General features: G+C 44.8%; 1 protein-coding gene across 2 annotated transcripts in view; it reads left to right on the top strand.

The window, feature by feature from the left end:
- The window catches only part of ATP2A3 (ATPase sarcoplasmic/endoplasmic reticulum Ca2+ transporting 3), a 469813-nt gene that overhangs the window by 375694 nt on the left and 69418 nt on the right, over nucleotides 1-24701 (top strand). For both annotated transcript variants that reach the window (XM_085649576.1, XM_085649575.1), the window contains exons 10-11: nucleotides 17290-17392; nucleotides 20680-20811. In XM_085649576.1, coding sequence (XP_085505702.1) covers nucleotides 17290-17392; nucleotides 20680-20811 — 235 coding nt within the window. The remainder of the gene's footprint in view (nucleotides 1-17289; nucleotides 17393-20679; nucleotides 20812-24701) is intronic.

Genomic DNA, 24701 nt, shown 5'->3' with positions numbered 1-24701 from the left:
TAATTAAGCACCATGTCTTGTATATATTTTGTTTCTGTTACCCTAGTACCATCCGGTCGTTGATATGTATGGTTGCCCTCTGGGGGGCTGTAGTGTGCGTGCTAATGTGCGCGCCCGGCGCTCGCCCTCCCCATACCTTCTCACGGTCATGTACTTTCCCTGGTAGTGTGCCTCTCTATCTGCGGCCTCGTGGAATTCTGTCATCAGTTTGGCCAGGAGTGTTGTAGATGTTGGTTGTGGGTGCGTCACTTGTGCTTGATCTTTTTTCTGTAGTTGCTGTTATAACTTGGTGAGTGTGCGTCAGAGGTCTTTGAGTATGCCGGCGTGCTTGGAGATGCAGATCCCTCTAATATAAGCCTTGAGGGCTTCCCACAGAGTGGCCCATGTGTTCACTGTACCTTTATTTAGATCGAAATACTCCACTATTGCTTGGCACAATTCTGACTTGAATACTTTGTTCCTAAGGGCCATATTGTGAAATCTCCATTTACGTTCGTTCCAAGGGGATATGCGCGAGTGATCCAATAGGGTGTGTGGTAGGTGCTGTATGGAAACTGTCCAATTTAATAAACTGAGTGATAATAACCAGTAGTCAAGACTGGTCCATGTGTTGTGATATGCCGAGTAATGCATGTAAGCTACCTGCGTGGGATATAAGTGGAACCAGGCGTCTTCTAGGCAGTATTCTTCCTTGAGGTCCGCAAGTGTACATCAGGCTCTGGGTTTTGTGTCTGGGGAATTCAATGTGCTGTCTCTGGAGGGATCTAATAGTATATTCAAATCTCCTCCCAGGCATACTTGCGTTGCCTCCATACGGTCCATTTGGGTCAATAAGTCTGAGCAGAAATCAGTGTCATCTATATTGGGTGTGTGTACATTCACTAATAAGATAGTATGTCCCAGCAAGTGACCCTATACCATTAGATATTGCCCCTCCCTGTCACTTTTCGCTTCTAGTGGGCCAAATGGGACTTGTTTGTGTATTAGTATGGAGACCCCCCTGGCATACGAACTGTAGTTTGCAAAGTAATGATGTGGGCCCCAGTTCCTAGCGAAGGAAGTTGGAGTATTGGGGGATAGGTGCACTTCCTGCAAAAATGGGATATCTATCTGATGTCCGTGTAGATGTTGAATCACCATTTTGCTCTTGCGAGGATTGTTGAATCCCCAGATGTTCCCTGACACTAGTGTGGGAGTTGCAAAAGGGTGAATTCTGCCTTCCATGCTTATTGTTGAGATGTAGGTTCATATAGCAAATCTAGTTGTGTGATTGCACAGTATGGATTGTTGTCTGTGGTAAAAAGGATCTGTAGTATAACTTGAGCAATACCTGCCAATTCCTCCCCCACCCATCCCCATCTCTCGTGCTATGGGGAGATCTCATATCCCAGTAACGTACCCTCAACTTCGCAAAAGTACGAACTACTTATAACTCTAGTGTGTCAACACAAGGGAGGTGGCGACGCTACGCCGGATTCTCCAGTATACAATTGTTGTTTCTTATGGCATGCGAAAACAATCAAAAATTAACTCAATCTGTAATTACCCTTATCTGCTAAACTAATATGTACATCACATTAGGTCCGTAGGTTTAGCTAGCTGAAAACAAGTCTGCCCTGGTTCCAGAACTGGAGCCTGGAGGTGATCTGGAGGGGGAGGTAGGAATTTGCGGGACCTTCTTTTTGGACAGTGCATGACAAAACTCCTGTGCTTCCGATGACGTTTCAAAGATCCGTGACCTGCCGTCAACGTCCACCCTCAGGCATGCCGGATACAGCATTCCAAATCCCAATTCCAAGTTCCTGAGAGTGTCTTTAATACCAGTAAATGTCCGGCGGGCCTCCTGGACCATTATAGTGTAGTTCGTATAAAGGGAGATTGGCGCACCCTGCCAGTGGAGTGTGCCCCGTTCCCTCGCCTGTTGCAGTGCTGTGCCTCTATCCCGAAAGTTGTGCAGGCGGGCAATTAAAAAGCGACGAGGGCAACCAGGGTTCGGTCAGAGCCCCAGTAACCGGTGGGGGCTCTCCACCCAAAACACTGGGGAAAACGAGTCTGTGCCAAACAGATCTGTCAGTAGTTGTTCTACATATCCATCGAGGCGACCCGTGTTGGTGCATTCAGGTACCCCAATTATGCGAATATTGTTGTGCCTACTCCTCCATTCTAAATCTTCATTTTTCATGGCTACTGTCTTTAGAAGTTTTTCAACACGTTCCAGTCTCTTGGTTGTTTGGGCTGCGCCAGCTTCGAGATCCGAGAACCTGCCTTCCACTGTGTCCAGGTGACCATCATGTTTGTCCAGCCGTGTCCCCATGTCATCCAGGCGTTTGTCTAGGGCATCAAAGCGAGTGTCCAGCGCCTTGAAGCCTGTACGTAGTTCCGCCGATATATTGGGTTGGGCCCCTGTTATTAGGCCATATTGGTGTCTTGGTATTCCCCACCCTCCACTTGTCTCTGGCCAGTAGATTCACCTGTGCACCCAGCTTTCTCGAAGATTAACTTGCGTTGTTTCTGGTCCCCTCGAACCATGACCCGTTACAGCCAGTAAGGCACGATACTAACAGAGTGTCAGTGTTGGGGCCTCGCAGTGCAATGTTGTGGTTCGTAAGGTCCTGCTTAGGTGGTATGTTAGAGTGTTCCGGTCGGCCGGAGGAGGGGAACTTGCTGGGCCTGGTTAGGGACTCTGTGTCCTGGGGTGCCGTAATCTTCCTCTATGTTTCCAACGGGGGGCCCAGGTTGGGGGCCCCAAGCAGCACCAGCAGGCTAGTAGATCAGCTCCAGCCAGGGAGCTTTCTTTCAAGGCTCGTTCGGGCCAAACAATTTTGGGTACTGCGGAAGACAGGCGGCACAGCGAGCAATGGATCAAGCAAGCACGGGCCCCAAGTGCTCACTTATGCTCATGAGCTGGGGTGTAGAAACTGGTTATTTTGTGGCTGAGGCCCGGGTGGCCGCGCGTTCTCCAGCTTGTGCACTTAATGTTAAATTTTCCCCTGGGTCCACCAGTCGGGGTCTCTGATCGCTCAGTGCGCCACTATATTGCCACCCATGGTATAAGTACTTTGTTTTGGTGTCTATTTATGAGGTCTATGACCCTCTGGCGGGGGGGCCTTTAGAGTTGGGGACCAATCGATGCTGTTGGATAGAGTCGGGAATAGGATCCCCTAAAAGGAAGTCTGGCAGTGATCACTGGTGCTAAGGATGCCTGGTCCGGTTCAGGCAAGTCTATTGCAGCGCAGGGACATGAGCGTTCGTAGGCCGCAATTGCATGTAGCGCAGGCCTACCTGGTTGCTGTGCACCGGTAAGCGGGGATATTAATCTGTTTCTTCATGGTTACATGGAGCTGCAATCCCTCTGCCACTGCCCAAGGCAGTGGAACTGTCGCTGGTCCCGAACCGGGACGATGAAGATCTGCGCCCACCGGGGTCGTGCGGTGTGTTTGTTTGCCTGGGGGAAGGGCCGTCCTCCCGGGTGAGCCCCAGTCGGAGGTTCTAGGAGTCTGATCTGCACTGCCAAGTTGAATGGGGAACTATTCCTTAACATGAGGGGCGCGCCTGGCCCAATGTGTGCAAGTCTGCAGTAGTTTGGAGAGGTGGGCGCATGCAGACTTTAGATGTGTAGCGCAGGCCTACCTCGCCACCCCTCTTTAGCGAACGGTAAGTGTTGATCCGCTATTTCTATGGCCACATGTGAGCCACAACCACGCTAGTGCGGCCCGATGCAGCATCCGCTGAGCTGATCCTCATTCAGGTCAGTGGTGGGCCATTGCTTCCCGACGCCGCTCGGCACATTGGCTGGTGTGGGGAAGGAGACGTCCTCCTGGGCGTGCTCGCAGCTCCAGCAACAGCACCCACGTGGACACATCAATCTACAGCTCTGGGAACCACCAGAGCGCAGAGACTTCAGAATTTCTTGCTTGCATTGTTGCCCCAGCTGTAGTTTCTGTGTTAGTTGATGAGTGATTTCGTGGCTTGCATGCATTTTTCTCTGAGGGGTCCGGTGGAGCTCCAAGACTATGCAGCCATCTTGGTCGGCGTCTTGGCTGCACCCCCATGTCCCTCCCAAACTTAAATGTCCTTTAACCCAACTCATTTTTGAGTAACCATTCCCCGTTTTACTACCACTCCCCTGGTACCGCCCACATTTTTCTACAAAGCAGTATACAAAAGTGTGCAGAGATGTCTACTGGCGATCCAAGCACTGGAAAGATGGAATAGGTGGAAGTGGAACTCTCTGGCAATAGGTTTTTGAGTTGTATTTTGTAGTATGTGAGTACTACTACAAAACGCAGTTTGTGAGCCAGGCCCTTTGTGTTTATCTGCTTTTGGCCATGTCAAGTTCCTATTTAGGCGAGGAAGCCTGCGTTGGTCTTTATGATAGAGGAGTCAAGAGTAGAAGATCCAGAGAATGAAATGTATTGGTCAGGTCATCCACTGAAATGTGTTGAAATGTATGGCCATTCACCATGTGGAAAAAAGTGTGCAAGTCCTAGTCCTGCTGCTGTTCTGTGCATTGTACAGTATTTGTGCCTTGTCCCTGGTTCAGGGGGTGTTTCATAGGCAGAAAGGTGGACCCCAGTCTCCTTTGCCAAACACAGTCCATGACTTTGTTGGTGCATTATTGCCCTTTATATAACAAATTCCCTAATCTTCCATGTGGTAGAAACTTTCGCACCATTCCAAGGTAACGATTCGCACATTCCCTTTGCAAAGAGCCGCACCATATTATCAACATGTGCGGCATTGTTTTTTTTAAATGTGCACGGTCCCTCAGAGAAATACACAAAGAAGTCTCTTAATGGTAAAGTCGAATTCTAATACATAGTAAGTGGACGTACCCTTCCAGTGGGCCATGGAGGTGTGACAACCAGTAGTTTGCACCAGATATGTGTGCTGGTGTGTTCTGAATGCTGCATGGGATTAGCAAATACCACGTATGAAGCTGTTGACGAAGTATCGGAAACCCACACCTACAAAGAGGCCCTATGCCTTGGTGAGGTCTCCATAATGCCATTACCACTTAACATGTTATCTCTGTCCATGCACCGTGCCCAACGCTGGCCGGTAGGTGGCCCATCAGAGCGAGGTGGCGCCAGTCATAGTATCGCGTATGACATACAGGATTTGATCATAACCACAGAACACAGGGTTTTTACCCTTTTTTTAAGGGTCGTCCATATACAGTGCATAGGATCTGTCTTTTGGCCGATGCACCGGACAATGACCCCTCTCTTCCCAAACGGAGCCGACACAACACCCGTCTTGCAGCATTGCCAGGCGCCTCAGGCTGCCAGCCATACATTTGCGATTCAGAGTCCAAGTTGTAACCTTTCAGTCACAATGTGTTCTCCCATTATTTGAGTTCTGCGTTCTCCGTTCCCCGTGGCTTATGCACACTGTCGCTGTGTATAACATACCGCGGATCTGTTTATGCACTCCGAGAGCTATTGTTTTCACAGTGTTCGCCTGCTCGGGAACATCTTTTATTCATCTCTCTTGACCTTTCTGAAAACATTTGCTTTTCCTAAAGCACCAATATATCAAAGCTCCATATAAGCTCTAGGCCAGGCTGCCAGGCATCACCGTCGTAAGCAATGGTCCTGTTTACTCCTCTCCTCGCGGGCCACTTCACGGTGCCCATTTGCTTTATTTCTTACAATGCCAACGCTCTGTAAACAGCGGTCGCTGCAGTGGGCAGGAACAGGGGTTGGTACTGGAAAAGATGAAGACACTGTTCGTGTCTTGCCTCCAGCAGTGGCCGATGCGTGGTCATGAAGGCCACGCAACGTATAAGGAAGTACTGCTGTGTACTGTGTGCACGTGCTTGAGGGAACCACTTGAACAAATGGCAAAAATAAACCAATTGCATGTTTTGTTTCAATTGGTAAAAATGTGTGCGTTTAAATTGAGACTTCAGTTTCTTACAAAATTGTCTTCTCCGGTTTTCTCCAGTGTTCTGCCTTTTCCCCTGTACCCTTTCAATGGGCACCTCCATCATCTAGGCCATGTCCACTACAGGGCACTCCATTCTGTTTCCAGCTCACAGGACGCCCCCTCTCATACACCTACAACTTCAGAAACCTCATCTGATCGAAACATTGATGGGGGACAACGGGGCATGCCACCAAATCCACCATTAAAATATCACCCGTGTTTGAATCTAATCACCATAAAGGCGCAGCCCACAAGCAGCATTTTAGAATGCGACTAAAATCATTTTTTGTCTATGGAAGATCAACTCGAAGAGATGGCTTGAGGGAGCCAGATCCACTGCAGACCTTTAAGAGGAATACCTAGTCTCCACAGCTCGTGCCACGTGTGGAGCAACAAGTGACCATTCCAATGAATTCTACAATGGAGAACACAAACCATCAACAGTCCAGAATTAAGTTGCTATTGAGCAAGTCCACCGTTCCCTTCTCTATAGGACTACAATAATGGCTGCTGATGATGACCAGAATTGATTTGAGGTACTTGCCATAATTCATAAATCACTCTAAATATGCTCCCACAGTACAGACATTCTTCAGTGAGGTACCCAACAATATCTACTGTCGCCCTCCAAATAAAAGAATACAGACAAAAGAAAACATATACTCAATGGAGCTCTCCTTACAACAAGCTGAAAGAGGAAACGTGCATGTCTTTAAAATAGCTTAAACTCACCTCTCTAAGTACCCCCAGGGTAAACGCAGCAACTGAAGGTTGACTCAGAAACACTCTTCAGTCAAAGGTGTCCCCAGCAGTCAAAGAATAATTAATTTACGTTAGGAAATTCCAAAATCCTGATTCACAGAATCCAGGGTTCCTATATATAAAAATAATAAATGTTCATGAAGTGCGTTCCAAATCAATATTAACCATTCAGTCCCAAGGACAAACACTCGATGTTAAGTGAGATTGCACACGCTCCATACTGAATAGCATGCCTCATAAGCCTCTTCCACACAAAGTCTACACAGTTTTTAGGTCAGTGGAGATCTTCCCTTTGCTAAGAAGGCACCAACAAATGTGCTCACTCCATGCGGTTTGGAGCAGCCATCTGCCAATCGGGGCCTGCGTCCCTTCAGAGTTTGAGGCATATTAGATTGGAGCAGAGGTGCTTTTGTTTGAAAGGATGCTGGGTAGAACAGCCTATTCTCTGCTCTCTGAACATATTGTGGCTCAGTGGTGCCTTCATCTCACCAGTGGATACAGTTTCCACAGGGTCTGCTCTGGTGGGAGACCTTGTGTATTCCTTCCAGATAGATTCTAAAGACAAAGCAGCAGGAGAGGCAAAGAAGGGAAGAATGTGCTGCTCCTCTTATCTCTCTGAGGGCAGTAGCCATCGCTCATCTTGCCGTCACTGCCTACACGTCAAAGATCTTCACAATCACCTGAAGACAGATGGACCAGAGTACAATTGGATCCGTCTTCCATATTCCAGTGTGAGCAATCAGTATTGCAAATGTAATCCAGACAATGCTCACAAACCTTTGTCGTCATTGGAAACCTAAACTCAAATGGCCCGATTTAGCAGCGGACGGTGGACATACAGTTGGCTTCAAAGCTTAGGTTCAGAGTTAAGGACCATGGAGCAGGCAATGAAAAGAATTGAGAGAACTTCTTTTCACCGTGAAATTGATTACGAAGCCAGAATCCTCCCCGTTTCACAGGTTGGTCACCTTGTATTTTTGCACCTCATCTTATTCGCAGATTTGTGCACAAAAACATCATCTCACCTGATCCCTGCAGCACTCAAACATTGATTGTTTCTTGATTAAATGAATACACAAAATATATATTGATAAGATAAGTCATTGTCCAGTCTGTTTCCGTACAACACTTGTGTTAAACCAGTTTTTGAGTTATGTTTATATTGGTATATTTAGGACACAGACCTACTAATCCTCTATTATCTTGCAATTTTTAATTTTTTTGCCATATGACTCAATAAGAACCAATATTTCTCATGCATTATACATAACCAAGGAATATAGGGCTATCCCCTTTCTTTAATTGCATTAAACCAACAATTAGACATGTATGCCATTGTACCTACTTCTCCTTCTGGAACTGCTGTTTCTTCATGGTCAAGTATAGTATGGTATGGCATGGAATCCATAAGAGGATATCCCAACGCTATGTCAAACTCAGTCCAGAAACAGAAATAGAGGAAAAACTGAAGAACAACCAATAGAATGAAACAGCGAAATTAGTGTGGAAGAAGGTAGCAGTTCTCCGAATAATGTGAGTTCGTGGCTCTCAATTCTGTGAAATGCCGGGGAGTAGTTGTTATAACTTCATGATGTCGTTTCCTGGAGTCTTGCAGTTGATTTTCCTGGTACAGCACTAATGGTAAAGTTTCTCTATCCATCAATGTCATGGGCAGATTGTAATTTGGTCAGCAGTGCTTCATGGGTTGTCTTTGATTGCACTAACATTTTAATACAGACCATCATCTTTGGACCCTTTAATCGCTATTTCTGCTCATGCTTGTGAGAGTGGAGCAAAAATGTAGGCGCTTTTGGAAGGAAAACCAATGGTAGGGTGCTGTAGCATCTTGCCTTGGAACTTAAGTGTACTGGCTACACCTCTTGGTAGGCATTTTTCTGTTCTTTTGCCACTGTGAGCATCCAAGCAGTGTTCGAAAACTTCAACAGCTGTAAGATGTAAGACACAAGAGAACAAGTATGTGATGACATGGTAGTTGATTCAACTTTCATAGCTTGGGTAAATGAAAAACTCAACCAGCTCCCCTAGTGGCGCTGGAGATAGTCATGCGCTTTAGTGACTGGTCGCATGGAAAATGTGCACTAGGCTTAGACTACTGCAACCTCTAATTTTTCAAGATCTTGATGCATTCTGTGATGCTTGAAGTGCATTTAAGGTGTGCTATAACAAACTACAGAGGACATTGTAGAGGCCTACTTGGCCAGTACATGATCAGGGTCACCAACGTCTTCGAGATTCATGCCAGGTGTTTTTATTTTTGCAGAGTTTTATATAGGGCGAACTTGACCCGAATCGGGTATCCGAGAGCTCTACGTAGCACCAGTTACGTTACATTAGGACACACATTCATTTTTGTTAGGCACGGGGAGATTAAGTGATTTGCCCAGAATCACAGGATGTTCAGCGTCATTGCCAAGACTCGAACCCAGGTCCCCAGATTCGAGGTCCACCGCCCTAGCATTTAGGCCAACTCCTCTCTCCAGTTCATAGTCTAAAAGTCCTAGGACCACAAAATGCTTCTTCCAAAAATCATTGATCAACATACTTTACAGGGCTGAACAATGCAGTCATATTCTGTCGCTGTAGCCGAGGTTGAATTCTATTGGAGATTACAACCAGCACTGGTGGCCATCTTAACGATGGGGCTCGGTGTGCATCACAGCTGTGCCCAGAAAGTCAGGGCACGAGCCAGGTGGGTCAAGGCTTCCCTCGACATTGGCTTTAAACCACCCTTGAACAAAGAGATTGGAGTCATTTCACCAGTCTTACGCACCAGCAAGCACTGTACCGGGCATCTTCTAAAACCAGATTTGTTGCGGCATGCTGATAGGTCATCCTAAAGTATGGCCCACTGCAAACCCCTGGGATGGGACTACCTCAGAGAGAGGTTTTATAAACTTTTGAGAACTTATTTAAAAGTTACCAACTCTTTGTAAAGACTATATATGATTCCTGTTGGGTCCAAACAATATTCTGTGCGAAACAGCATTTGACGAATTTGAGCAATGATTTCACAACATTGGCTTTCCAAGTAACTTCACAACAGTCTGTGAAAAGGATTTTGTTCTGATTGAATAGATGCTTGTGTCATGGAAACGTTAAGGTGCACAGTGAAAGGCGCCTTTGTTGAAGAAATTTTAACGTGACCTGGCGGTGCCAAGGAAAGGCCCCTGTTCTTCTCTACTGTACCAGTTCTGACTAGTGATACCACGTGCCTTACGAAGAGACAACCCTTTTAAAATAGGAAAGACATCCATTGAATCTCAGGCCGGAGCCTCGGGCCATCCGAGCCGTGCACTCATCCATACAAGGTATTCAGCAGGGATGTGCCTTTATGTTCACATCGGATAAGGAGGGTCCTTGCTGAACAAGACTCAGCATCCACTTTGTATGGCACTGACAAGCTTCCCAAAGTGTCATTGTTCTGTCCTAGCTGTATATTCTTCAATGTAGGTAGGATCTGGCACTTCCTGTTTACATTCGTAAGGACAATTGCAAAATCATTGGACTTTGTGCCTACTATAATAATGTGCACTTTGAGCACATGCAGGGAACGTGCGTCAAATCACGTTTTGCTCACGTTGTGAGGAGCCTCATAGTGTGAGGATAAAAACTAAATGTGCAGGGTCCCTCTGGATTCTACTTGCAGAAGTTCTATCCGTCACGAGCTCGGATCTGTAAGCTGTGCTTTGGATCCAGCCTAGATAATTCTTTTGATTGATTGTCCTCGGAGGCCTCCTTCCCACCGCTCTCATTTCAGCCAATGTGCAACCACAGCCCTGCCTGGCAGCCATATTGCAGGTGGTGACTGTGCGGGTGATTGTAGCGGCACTTGGTGCGATCTGAGTGACCGCAATGTCTATTTTTGTTACCACTAGTGTCTGCTCAGTGTTATTTCTTTGCAAAACAGACGCTAGCCACTTCTTACCCTGTATCCCAAAGCCTTCCATGTGCCTCCCACTCCACTATCAGTTAGCACCACATTATTTGCATATTCCGCCTGCCGCATTAGGACTGTGGCAGTTGGACCACCACGGGGCCGCTGCTGCCGCCAGGGACCCATGATCCCTGGTGGTGGTGCAGCAGTCTGAGGCCCCGAATATGCTGGTGACCCTGCGGAACTGCAAAGCAAATTAGGAGTTTCCTCACCGCCACACTTTTCATAGCGCTGCAAGCACCATTAAAAGTATTGTGGTGAGGAAGCACACAGGTCCCTAGAGGGCCCCCTTTTGCTTCTGAGCCATGGGGTGCATGTAGGGGGCACCCCGAGTCCTGCAGGGCATGGACTTGATAGTGCATGGCCTGCAGGAACTGCCTTTGACGCTAACATCGCTGTGCCCTTTTCAAAGGCATTGCAGTGAGACCGCCAAAGAACCTCCTGCCAGAGTAAAAATAAGTCATACTCTGGTGGGCAGTCTTTAATGGCTTTAGCGGTCTCTGAGTGTGGCGGCAGTGTAGCGGCTCTGCTCCGAGACCGCCAAAGTCATAATAAGGCCCTAAGTCAATGATGATTTGGTCATCTTTGTTGGCTAAGATGAGATCCACTGTGGCACCTTTGATGCATGTGGACTTCAGGCAGTGTTGGACATAGCCATTATCAAGAAGGAAAGTAAGGAAGGAGGAGACCGAAGCAGTCCTACAATATAAAACCACATTAAACCTGCAGTATTGGCTCAGTGAGTTGAGAACTCACCACTGAAACATGGTACTCGCCAGTTTGAATCACTGCAAATCCAACCCGAAAGTGCTTTGTAGGTATGTGTGAGGAGCTTGAAGCTTGCAGGTTTGTATATGGGCAGTCAGTGGAGAACTAGGAGGTGTTTGGATATGTGAATGTGAAGGGGAAGCTTCAGAGTGAGACTGCTGCATTCTTAATGACCTGAAGTCTTTCAGTGAGTTGGAAGGTGATGCTTGCATATAGGGTGTTTCCGTAGTTCAGTCTGTTGGTGATCAGGGCTTGAGTGATGGATCTTTGGGTGTTTTAGCAGGAACAATCTGAAAACGTTCTTGTGGGGGTTAAGGGTGCGGAAGCAGGTGGAGGTGGCCAAATTGACCAGGTTGGACTTTGAGATATTATCAATTCCAATCCCTAGGTTCCTGGCTGAGTTTGATGGGCTGGGTGTCGGTTCTAGTTCTGAGGACCTCCAAGCCGAAGACCAGAGACCACCTCTGTCTTTTCAAAATTGAGTTTCAAGCATTTGGTCAATATCCAGTGTGCGACTTGGGACATACAGTTGATGACCTTCATTGAGGTGTCATTGGAGAGGACAAGGATTATCTGGGTGTTGTTGGTGTAAGAGATAATGCCGAATCCATGGGCTTAGATAAAGCTGGTGAGTAGGACACGTAAGAGTTGAAGAGCATAGGGCTGAGCAAGGAGTCCTGAGGGATGCTACACATCAGGTTGGGAGCAGTGGAAGAATACGTGGCAAGACTGACTGTTTGGGTACATCCTTTGAGGAAGGAGCTGATCCATTGGTGTCACAAATGCGTTGAGTGAGGACCAAGAGGGAGATAGTGTTTTAGGCGGCCAAGAGGTCGAGTAGGAAGAGTCCTGTTGTGTCTCCAATGGCCAATATTAGACGGATGTCATCGGTGGCATTGATTAGGAAAGTCTTGGTGCTGTGAATAAGTCTGACTCCAGAGTGGGAAGGGTCAAGGAGGGGGTTGGGATCGAGGTGGTCAGTCAAATTCTTGTTGATTAATTTTTCCAAAACTTTAGCCGGGCAGGGGAGGAGTAAGGTGGGTCTGTATTTCGTCATTGTCTTTAGGTCTGCTGAAGTTTTTTCAGGAGTGGTAAGATGGTGGCGTGTTTCCTGGAGTCCAGGAAGGTTGCTGAGGTGAGTGAGTTGTTCAGAATAGGAGGCCTGCGAAAATGGGGTAGATTACTTTGGCGAAGATCAAGTGGGGCGGGCATCCAAGGGGGCTTCCAAGTGGATGGGGCTCATGATCGTAGCATTTTCTAGAGAGGTGATAATGGGCCAGCAGGTCAGCGCCATTTCTGAGGAGTTCTTTTCAATGGATTGGAGGATGACGAGGGTGGAGAGGTCCGGTTGGGATGCAAAGTTGTTGCAGATGCTGTTGCTGAAATACTGGGAGACCAGGGTGCAGAGTTCCTGTAAGAGAAGATCATGGAGCTGGTGACATGGATTCATTCACTATGATGATGAGGATTTCTTTAGAGCTGTTTTAAATCTGTTTGGTGAATGGTGATTGCTTGATGGTTCTGAGTTGCTGGTGGTAGATCTGGAGAGCTGTCTCTGTTGTTGTACTGGATGTGTTGTCATCTGCATTCCAGCAGTTTGCAGTGCCACTTAGAGAGTCCGCGGTCTTCTGCGTACCAGCTTGCCAATTGCCTTGTCTGAGTTGTAATGATGGTTTTGAGTGGAGCCAGGGTATCTGTGCAGGAGGTAATCTTACATACAAGACAGAAGATTCTTGTTCTTAAGCTCAGTAGTGATAACAGTAATGAAATGATGCATAAAATAGGATTTATTTTAGTAACCATAAATACATACCACAGAGGCGATGCAGTTTTTGTTGTGTGTTGAGTTAGAGGTGTACAGCAAACCAGGATCAAGAATAACGTGTTATTTTCTAGAAATAGATACCATATTGCCCCAACAGGAACAAGAGGGAAGTGAAATAGAGCATAGACAATTGAGGCCATAAATGTGTAAACAAAGTAAGGAGAACTAGTGATGCAAGCATAGATATGCACACACTGAAAGCTAAGGACCTTTACAGGTTACCAGACCAGAGGCTTCTATATATCTTGTTGGATAATGATCAGTGGGTAAAGATGGGGGTTGGAGAGAGCAGGGGGGAAGTATTGGTTAAGTAGTAGTAGTTTCAGCTCTTTTTTGAAGGAAAACAACGAAGGGATAGTCGAGATTGAAGGTGGATAGTACTCCAAACTTTGGGTGCATTGCTAGAGCAAATTTGTTCCAAAGAATGTTTTGCGTTGGAGACAGGAGTCTTGAGGAGTAGTGTATGAGAGCTGCAGATATTACAGGATTCCCCCTGTGTTCCTCAGTTTCATGGTTGAGTGGTGTAAGGAGTCAAAGTGCATGCTTTGTGGGCCAAACAGGCCAATTTGTAGATGAATAGCCACCAATGAGGAATCTGCTAAGGGAAATCAGTATATGGTGTATGTATTCAATCCAATCATTCCCATAATGATTCTAGCCACAGTATGAATGGTGACGTTGAGGAGGCAAGATGATTTTTAAGAATGTCTGAAGAGAACTAAGGATTGACACACATCTTTAAGGTGTTGTTTCTGGATGAAAGGTTGTATTTCATGGATGAGCTTCACTTGGTAGTTGATGGTATTTGCAGTATTGTTAATGTGTTTGTGTTGGTGAAGAAAACTGTCTGGAATAAAGCCAAGAGAAGTGGAACTTTTCTGCATTGAATCAGGATGGAGACATGGAAAGGTACAAGGCAAGAACTCAAATTAGTTGGGGTCAACTTTGAGGTATCCCGATTATCCACGATTGGATGTAGACTAGAGTCTAGGTCAAGAGTGAGATGTCTTCAGGAAATCACAGGTGCTGATAATCTTAGTGTCAGAATCTTTAATGCTGCCACCAACGGGGTTCCCGATAAAAGTAGAAGAGAGCAGAGATGAGCAGGCATCTTGGAGTAAAAAAAATAAATTAAAAATATTGGTTTCCAGAATGAATCTCCCATCTTTATCTGTTGACGACATATAAGCTAGAATTCAAATAGTTCGAACACCATGTCCTCAAAGGCAAGTGATCCCTTGATGTCTTTAGTAACTTGACAAGGTTCATAGTGTCAAAAGTCACCTGTAGAGCCAGCAAGATCAGCAAGCACAGGTCACCTTTATCAAGGATCCTCAGTGCAGTTAGTGGCCAGTAGCATAGTAGTTTTTATACTTCACCGCCACACTTTTCATAGCACTGCAAGCTCCATGAAAAGTTTGGCGGTGAGGAAACGCAGGGGTACCTAGAGGGCCCGGCGTTGCCTCTAAGCCATGGGGTGCATGTAGGTGGCACATTTTGTGACCCCTGTGTACATGCACCCCCAGTCCTGTAGGGCATGGACTTGATAGTCCATGCCCTGCAGGAACTGCCTTTGATGCTGACATTGCGGTGCCTTTTTCAAAGGCATTGCAGTGGGGCCGCCAAAGAACCTTCTGCCAGAGTACAAATAAGTCGTACTCTGGTGGGCAGTCTCTAATGGCTTTGGCGGTCTCTGAGCATGGCAGCAGTGTAGAGGCTCAGCTCCGAGACCGCCTAAGTTATAATAAGGCCCAAAGTTATTGATGAGTTGGTTATCTTTGTTAGCTAAAATAAGATTCACTGTGGCACCTTTGATGCATGTGGGCTTCAGGCAATGTTGGACATAGCCATTATCAAGAAGGAATGTAAGGAAGATGGAGACCGAAGAATAGTTTGCATAATCCCAATACAACTTCCAGTAGCCACAAAAACTATTGTTAGTGAACTGAATCGATTGTAAAGGAATATACTTCATGCATTGATTGATGAGATTTGTTGTTCCCTGGTGGTTAATTAGGTTAATTCTAGGGGGTTTGTAGGCAATGGTGCTTTCTCTATCAAAGCAGAGGATATGCCAAACACAGTGAGTTATACAGGTCCAACACAGTTTGGAAAGTTTTATTTAGCCAACTTTCAATGAGTGTCAAAAGTTCAAGCTAAGAGCTGACAACCCAGTTAGCTATCTCAACCAGATGTTTGACAGTCAACTAACAATTATGGAGAAGGCAGCTTAAGGTGGAGGTTTTGCTCTTCACTTGACAGTGGTATTCTAAAGGAATCATATTTAGGTTTTTGTCCATCGTTTGGCAGTGCAATTATTAGGAGTGGAATGCTATTTTGTGATCAGCGCATGGTGGTCATGATTACCCTCATTAGTGACTCAAGTGTATGGTTTAGAATAAAGAGTGAAGTGACAGTCTTCAAGTAGATCATGAATTTCATCTAGGGCAGCCTTACTGGCATGCGGTAAACTTAATTCTTTGTTCGGAGCTCCACTCATTTATGTAAATATGCAGTCAGAGCTCACAAAATATGAGGAAAAGTTATTGTTCTTCAAAACACATTGTTTTATTTTACTCCACTAAATGGGAAGGAATCAGCTTGGTGTGTTCGCCCCAGCTGCCAAACATTGTAATGTCACTGCTGGGACATGGTACGTAAGGATCCCTTTGGGTGAAGGAGGTTGCTGTGAGTAGTTTGTTGTAGTCAGTGCATGGCTTAATAAAATTAAAGACTCATATCTAATGGGTGAAATTTTGCCTGACGAGTTAAGTTCCATAAAAAAGACTATAATTTGTTGAGATGGAGTGTTACGTATTCGATTCAGTGTTGTTTGACATACTGTACAGAACTTGCTAAGGCAGATATGGTTTATTAGGAAATTTTGAATTTTTATGTGCATGTGAATAGTCGTGAGGTGTAATGGTTAAGATGTACTAAATGAATTATATTGAATTGAAATATATGCACTTGTGATATTTGATATAGAAGATCTGCAATTTGCTAGAGTTAGACATTTCTAGGTTTTTTAAATCACATTCTGGTATTGAAATTTGAAACACAACAGCTTGCCAGGCTTCAGAGGTAATCTGACTGACACTTTTGTTAAATCTTTGTATCTTTAACTGTTGTCAGGTTTCCTTGGCCTCCTTTCATGCTTAGTTTAGGCAAAATGGAGTATTTGAAGCGACGAACGACGATGTAAATGTAAATTTGATACTTGTATAGCGCACTACTCACCAGCAAGGGTCTCAAGGCGCTTGTACGAATACCACTGTGGAACCCATCCTGGCTTTCCCTGTGAGGCGTCCACTCCTGGGCACCCCCAAGGTGGAGGCCAGGCATCCTTAGCGTTGTGGGGGCCGTTGTGGAGATTAAGCAAGCTATTGCCCAGAGTTGCAGAGGGGGACTCCATGATTGGAATAGGCACCGAGGCGAGAATTATCAGGTCCGTGGAATTTTTTAGCCCAAGACCCGCCGAGGCGGGGAATTGAACCCTGGTCCCGGGCTAGACCTCTGCATCAGGGTCTGCCGCTCTAATCATTGAGCCACACTTCTCCACCATGTGTTAGAGACTTCATCCTTTGTTTGTCTACTTGTTTCATTTATACTGTGTTGTTCTACAATATTTTGGGTGTGATCTAATTATTTCTAAAATCGATGCAAGTTACATCATGAAATGATTCATAAAGGTTTGGGGTGGAGCTAGCTGCGGGAAAGTTTCAAGATAATTTATTTTAACATGTCCTCGCCTACTTGATCTTGCTTTCACTTATTCCCTTTTTGCCATCCTTGTTGCTGATCAAACATATTTATTGCTAACCCTGAAAACATCCAGGTGGATGACCTCCACTCCACCACGATTGATAGCTGGAAGACAAGCCCACGTGTAGCCGAAGATTTGATAGAGTTCAGAAAGCATAGCACTATTTCCAAATGTAGCTTAGGTATAAACCTGTCACCCCAAAACAGTATGCTCCTTTTCCCTGGAAGCGTTGCATGTTCAATGTTCAAGCGTGCTGTTCTGATGCCCGGTCTCTTAACACAGGTTAAAGGACGATAAGCCCATTCAGTGTGGTCTATATGATGGTCTAGTGGAGCTGGCAACGATCTGTGCTCTCTGCAATGATTCCTCGCTGGATTACAACTCGGTAAGTTGGAGCATAACTGGACAAAGCCACCTAAAAAAACTGTTAAAAAATAGGATATTCTACTGCCATAATTGCATTGCTGAATTTTTTTCTGCTGGAGAGTTTCAGGGGGGCTTTTCCCACCTATATTTGCAACAGGAGTGGCAACAAACAGAGGTACATGTTCCTACCACTCGCCTCAAATTAATCGCTACTCCTGTTGTTAGAGCTTTACACCCAATCAAATGTCAATTCTAACCTCCAAATTCTATGTCAATAACCTTGGGTATGGCAAATGTAGTTTCTTCAGCTCGTTAAAATTCTGAAATAGCGTTCTGCCATCTAAACTACTCTGAAGTTATGCATTTAAATGACACAACCTAGTTATCGGGTCTATTACGCTCAAACAGCACTGAGAGTTAAGAACACCAGAAACGGACTCTTAATCATACCTAGTGGAAATCCTTTTAAAAGGACGGAATCCCATTACCCACCAAGGTGGCATGCTTCATCATCTGGGATTTCTCACCTCCAGCCGTAGCTTTCGCCAGCCCGGGGTACCGACGGATAGAGTGGTGCCTCCTTTCCTGAGCTGTTGCCAGGTGAGGTGTGACCTCTTACTCGTGAATCACGAGTGCAAGCAGTATTTCATTAATCTACCAAAAGTGGTACTGGTGATGTAGGTTGTATTTGTTCCAAACTACATTTGCTTTATTACACCTGTTTGTCTTTATTATTTCGATCACTTTGGCACGCAGTAGCATTGATAATCAAGGTCCTGAGGAAGGCCACGACACCATTGTAGTCACATTGGCCGAAACATGTAGACCCACTTCTGGACAGATGCAGTTATTTTTTCAAACTTCACATGCACTGTTTTTAATCCTGACCCCAAGAGACAACTATTAAACTTTATTCTTCTCTCTTGGTAGTTAGTTTTAGATACACATGTAACACATTGTTTGCACTGCACCTATCACTCCGATACCAGAATATTGCACATCTCATGGATTTTTACTTGATCCTATGAAAAAGTAGCATCACAAACATCCCTGAGCTCCTCCCTCATGGTGGTGGGATTATACCCCTTGGCTACACTAGGTGTTGTAGCCAAGAGGAGAAATCCCAGATGATGAAGCATGCCACCTCTGTGGGTGATGGGATTCCGTCCTTTTAAAAGGATTTCTACTAGGCATGATTAAAAGTCAGTTTCTGGTGTTCTTAACTCTCAGTGCTGTTTGAGCCTGATAGACCTGCGGATAACTAGGTTGTGTCATTTAATCGAATTGGGGATAATATTTGCGCATGTCTTTAAACTTCCCTCTGACCCACTACTCCCGGTTTTGTATTCATGTCATGTATTTAAGCCCTATTGTAGGTCAACGTTTAGCATTCCCAGTTTGTTATATTGGAAACAGATGAACTTTCTCCTCTCGCATTAATTATAACCTGTGAATCACCTTTTAGTCAGTTCATTGTGACCTACGTGTGCGGTGAAGATGGGACAATATTGGTGTCCACTTGGGTGCAGTTCGGATCCATTATGATATTCTTCAATCACAACCCGGAATCTGAATGGACTTCAGTTCAAAGGGTGCATTTGATGCATGGGGTGTTCTGGTGTCAGGATGATCAACATTTGGTTGATATGGACTTTGAAGGAGGCAGCGGGATCGATGGAAAAGCCAAGAGACAATTGGAGAGCCGAGGGGTGAAACCATCAAGGGAAAGTTTATTTACCCAGATTGGTATCTACTGGCATACTGCCATTGATAAAGATAAATCCTGTTTTTGTGGACTTTAACGTTTTGGGTAGATGGATAACTTCCTGGATTGTCTGGAATGAAGGAAGTGTCTGCGTTCTCGTTAGCAGTTGGTTGACATCACTCGGATGTTACCAATGTGTTCTCCACCATCGTAAACACAGATGATAGGATGGAGGAGTGTGTTATGTCCTGGTCTTATGTAGTTGGTTTGTGGCAGTAATGTGCCCTCTAAAGGAATGAGTTAGCTCACTGGTATTAATGCTTGAAAAGGAAATGGCAGGATGTTCCTGTATGTGTGTGGGTCAGTAATGTCCGTGGATGTTAGGTCTTTCAGGGGAGGCATGGTAGACATCAAGAGCAGACCGGTCCCTGGTGGATAGTTGTAGGTGATTTATTAGGCAACAAAACATGAATGGGTCAGGTTCAGAGCATTAGGGCGAAGTTGTCGGTGAAGGGTCGTTGTTAACTGCAGGGTGATGGATCCTATGGAGCATATCAGCTGAACTGGGGCAAGAATGGCTACCAGTCAGTGACTGCAAACAGCACGTATTGTTGGTCCATACAGTGTCAATCAGCCAGGCCTGGTGAGTTATGCTGAGTGGTCTGACCCCGATCAGGATGCAGGTTACAGATATTAAAAATGGATTGCTGGTATTCAGGTTTAATGGAACAAAATATTCTGCAGGTATCCTGTCTAAATAGGACAGTTTTTGGATTCTCCAGCGATGTGCCATCTTGGGCTGGTGCTCACCCTGGCCCTCACGTCCTGCTGTCAACATGTAGGAGCTCTAATACCATGGAGGGAAAACAGAAATTGTAGGAAACTGAGGTGTCTGCAAGGACCATCAGTGGATGTTTCTGGGGAGGGGGTCCTCTTGCTTTGTGGGAGTGGTGAAAATGAGTGAGGAGGACATTGTTCTAGCACAGATATTCTGGGTCAGTTAACTGCGCCTTTGGGACCTACTCCTGGGGGTCATAATCGAGGGATTTTATTGAAAAATGAACATGTGGATATTTCAATCTATTCATCTATGTTTTATATATGAATTCAAAGTTGATTTTAGCCTAAATTATACTTTGGTTAATGAAGTATCTTTATTAATATTTTCCTGTATACTTTGACAACACCTTCACATTTGAAATGTATTTCTATCAAATAAAATATACATATAAAAAAGATTATATATTGACCCATATCTATGTGTCGAAAAAATGTAACTCTTATATTCTCAGTGTGCAATACATTAAAATGTAAAGTCGGGAAATGTATGCAAAAGTCCCTGAGGTTAGCCAGTGATCCAACACACTGTTAAACTGAAACAGAGCTTATATTCATAGCTCACCTCCTTTATTTAAAATAACATCTCTTGACTTTGTAAGTAATTCATTACCACCTGGTCAAGTAACTTTTCTTGGCTGTTTCATATTTAGGCAGTTAAATTATTGTTCCTACAAAGATAGTGTTTGTATTTATCATTAGTAGGTCCGACCTTTGAAAGAATTCAAGGTTGGTTGACTTGTTGCCTGTTTAACTGATTTTAGTCGAAAGGAGTCTACGAGAAGGTTGGGGAAGCTACTGAAACCGCCCTCACTTGCCTCGTCGAGAAGATGAATGTTTTCGGTACTGCCGTCGACAATCTGTCCAAGGTGGAGCGGGCCAACGCTTGCAACTCTGTGAGTAGAATTTTGTTTTATTTGTCAGCTGCTTGTTAAGCACTTATGATCAGTCCACAGGTGAGATGGTGGTCGCGTGCTCTTAGTTTGGTGTGTGTAGGGTGGTGGGGCTGAAGATCACGTCCATACCTTCAAATTGATGTCACAGCGGAGGGAACGGAGACTCCGGCCATCAACAAGCATCTCTGCTCTGAATGATGGGGAAAAAGCACACGAAGGAGCGAGCTGAAAAACACATACACTCTCATAAAGTTCTTTACTTCAAAGAAAAGTGAAAGGATACTAGACAACCAAGCCAAATGATGGTTAGAGGCTATGATCCAGAGAATGGACCCACAAGATGAGACAAGGAAAGCTATCAAATAAGAAGCAAGCAACGAAGAGTGACAAACTCAACGTATTAGGTGGGCAGTAAACCCACTGTAAGTTCACAATAGGTCTTTGCAACCATACAGTTTGAGATGTCTGGTAGACGAGACCTAAAAGCAGCTGTCCAAGTGCTTTCTGGGAATAATCGAATGCCAATCATTGTAGGAATAGATATCCCTCCACCCTTGATGATGTATATTGAAATAATAGGCTCCAGTTGAGGCGAGGTTTTATGTGAATTTCAAAAAGCTATGCTTAGAAATCATTTACATTGTTTTCAGATATATGCTACAGAAACTCAGCCTCGCCTCAACTTCTTATTTGTACATCCATCACAAAGGCTGGAGGGTGCTTGCAAGCCCCCACTAACATTGTTATAGAAGAGTGGATATTTCCAGGGGCCAAGTTTCTGTTTGTCTCTTCAGCCAGAATGAATTCTTCCTACTGCAAAAATACAATACAAATGCAGTGTTAGAGGGATTCAGTTTTAAAGTGCTGACAGAAGTCTGGCTGCCTTCTATTTCTAAAGAGGTCACATAAGGTGTTCTCGCCCTTCTGAAGTCTCTGAAGTTACTTTTACTCTATAAGGTAATCTTACTCGTGGGCTGAAATTCCACCAAAGCTAATGCTGACACAAGTTTTCTTTCACTAGCGAGTTTTTCAAAGTTCACAGGTTTTTATCTTTCACAGAGCTTTCAAATATTATTTGTTTTATTGAACAAATGTTCATGCTAATTGAAGTTAAGCAAGGTAGAATTGAGTGGTAGAATTTATCCAATCACTGGCTCCTCCATGGGATAAATGCGGCAACTGAGCAGACTCCTGACTCCTGCTGGCATCGAGAGACTGGAAGTGCGCTCCAGTATCGAGTGATTAGTCCTTTGTTTCAGTGGCATACAAAGCAGAAGGACTCTTGATTCCAAGAGGGATCAGCTGACCCCAGAGGACTGGACTGTGCAGGAGACCTATCCAGAGAGAGAGGCCTGGTGCTTAGAAGCATGTCCTGAGGACGTAGCTAATGCAGGACTGACCAGGAGGAACTTTTCTAGCACTTGGAAAAGGTGGAAATTAGTCTTTTTTTTCCACCCTTCAAAGACCAAGACAGGGTATTGTGGCTTGCTCCGGGAGGTTAAACCCATGGTGGGCAAGAAAACCAGGTTTATCCTGCTTGAAGCGCTTTTCCGCACCGAAATCTGGTTTAGTGGTACCTCATGGTGAAGGTATCCGGCCTTGTGGTGCTCTGTCCAAACACAGCTTCCAGCCTTGTCCTGCTGGATGATTTGGACTTTCAAAAAGATTTGAAGATGAAGCCTTGAACTGGGAGAGGCAGTAAATCTTTCCAACCCACAAAGTAAATTTGACAGCTGCAAAATCCTGGTTTGTCGCACTCCGAGTTAAGGTGCCACTACCAGCAGCTTCAGCTGGATCTCGATGATAAGATTTCAGACTTTGAGTGGTCTTCAACAGCCGCAGCCTCGAACCTTGCCTCTCTAGAAGACTTCAAAATCCGGCTCCGAGATTAGGTCTGAATGGGATGACCCCTTTGATGCACCCAACCTCTGCGTGCACGTGGTGGCCTGAATTCACACCAAAGTTCTAATAAACTCGGAACTGTTGTTTTTGATAGACCCTTTACTTTTGGGGCATACTTTGCCTATAAACATTAAAAAATTCATATTTTTAGTTCGCCTTAACCTATTTTAATTATCCTGATGTCTTTTTGTTCATTACAGTTTTCTGTATATTTTAAATTGGCTTGGCAATTGTACTGTGCTGTGTTGTTTACAATTGTTTGTACTGCCTGAACCTAACATAGCTTTCCTGCCTGCTACATGTGCCATAGCTGCCAGGGGTTGTGGAGAGATCCTCTCAGAATTGTGTTTCAATCTGACCAGCGGGGCTTATTGCGTTGGTAGGAGCTCCCTTCTCCCAAACGAATACCCGCCCTTCCTGATTGTTTTAGTAAGTGGTTTTAGGGTTTGGGCTCTAGATAAATGGCAGATTTATTGCCTGTGACACACACTTACAGGGTGTTAATATTAGCTGTCTCTCACTATTCACTCAGTTGGACTGAATTTCGAATGGTGCTCATTCCTGGTGTTTTGCTGAGTGATGGGCAGTGTTATGCCTGAGGATACAGGCATATTTGGGCATGGACAATGTGCGTCATTCATGAACGTCTCATTGGTTCCAGAAGTAGAGCTCTGTCTTTCGGAAGGATATTTTTGTCCATACTAAGGCCCATTCAACCTTGACCACTGTCATGTTCAGACTGATACCCTATTACAAACAGAGTAGGTGATTTGAAGGGATGTTAGTCTATTACATTCTCAATTAGGAGACTGAGCTTCAATACATGTTTATGAAATTCCGATTTAAAGGGTCAATATTAATTGGATTTTGCAAGTGCTGGAAGGTGATTACTCAAAATTCAGGAGAAAAATTATGCAGAATTACTTTTTCTGATTTTGTATTTGCGACAAGATACGTTAAACATCCTTAGAAATCTGTTTCCCTCATTTGGATTACAAATAATGCAGATTCACCAGCTCTCACTAAGAGCAAAATTATACCAAAGTGTCATAATTTCGCGAAATTCCACCACCTTGAGGTAAGATTAGATAGGCCAAGAGAATAGCCACTGTCTACAAATTGCTGAAGTTCTTTTCCATTGTAGCCACTTGACGTAGGTCCCAGGCAGGCCAGTGTCGGCTGTGCACTATCTGACAAGTGGCCTCCTGTGCCTCTTCTCGGACAGTGGTCCGCACACATGTTCAGTGTGTAAGCGAAGGCACCCCTTTCTGCAGTTCATGCTTAATGTCCTTGCAGCTTACAGTACAAAGTATTTGAAGTAAAATTGTGCAGAAGGAACCCTCCTGCGTTTTTAGTCTCCATTGTGAGTTGAAATTACCCTTTCCTGTTTCACCTCCATGAAACGTGGCCCTGTTTGTCTCAGGTACGGGTCACGCAATCATTGTTCAGCATCAAAAAAATGTAATCCTGTCTTTAAATGTAGCAGGTGTGTGTATATTTGCATGTCTGACATTCATGGGTTGGGAGGAGAGGGTGAACACCGAGGCTTCATGATCTAGAAAACTGCACTTTCCAGTTTAGTAACAAGAGACGAAGAGAGAATCCCCAACGTTTGTTTTGGAACGAGGGTTTGTTTACATCCACTGAAAACATGTTTTCCATTGTAAGTCATGGTTTCTTTGGCTCATAAGAGTTAATGTACGTTTAAAAGAACTTCAGAAATTCCCCTAACACTCACAATAAAATAAAAAATATGGCTACTAAGCAACTACACTTCCTTACTACACCATACCACACACAACTTAAACAGTGGAACAGGCCGGCCTGGTAAACAAAGCCTCTGCCTCCAGGTGATCCAGGGTGCCACATTAACCACTTATTTAACTAGATCCCACTGACATTACATTTGTGGTTTGCATTTCATGCTTGTAAAAGTGGCGCATATAAACTTATGGCAGATGACCGCAATCTCACTATATTTGTCTGGG

Source organism: Triturus cristatus, chromosome 3_2, assembly GCF_964204655.1.
Source record: "Triturus cristatus chromosome 3_2, aTriCri1.1, whole genome shotgun sequence".
Lineage (NCBI taxonomy): Eukaryota > Metazoa > Chordata > Amphibia > Caudata > Salamandridae > Triturus > Triturus cristatus.
This window is presented reverse-complemented; position numbering and strand designations above follow the sequence as displayed.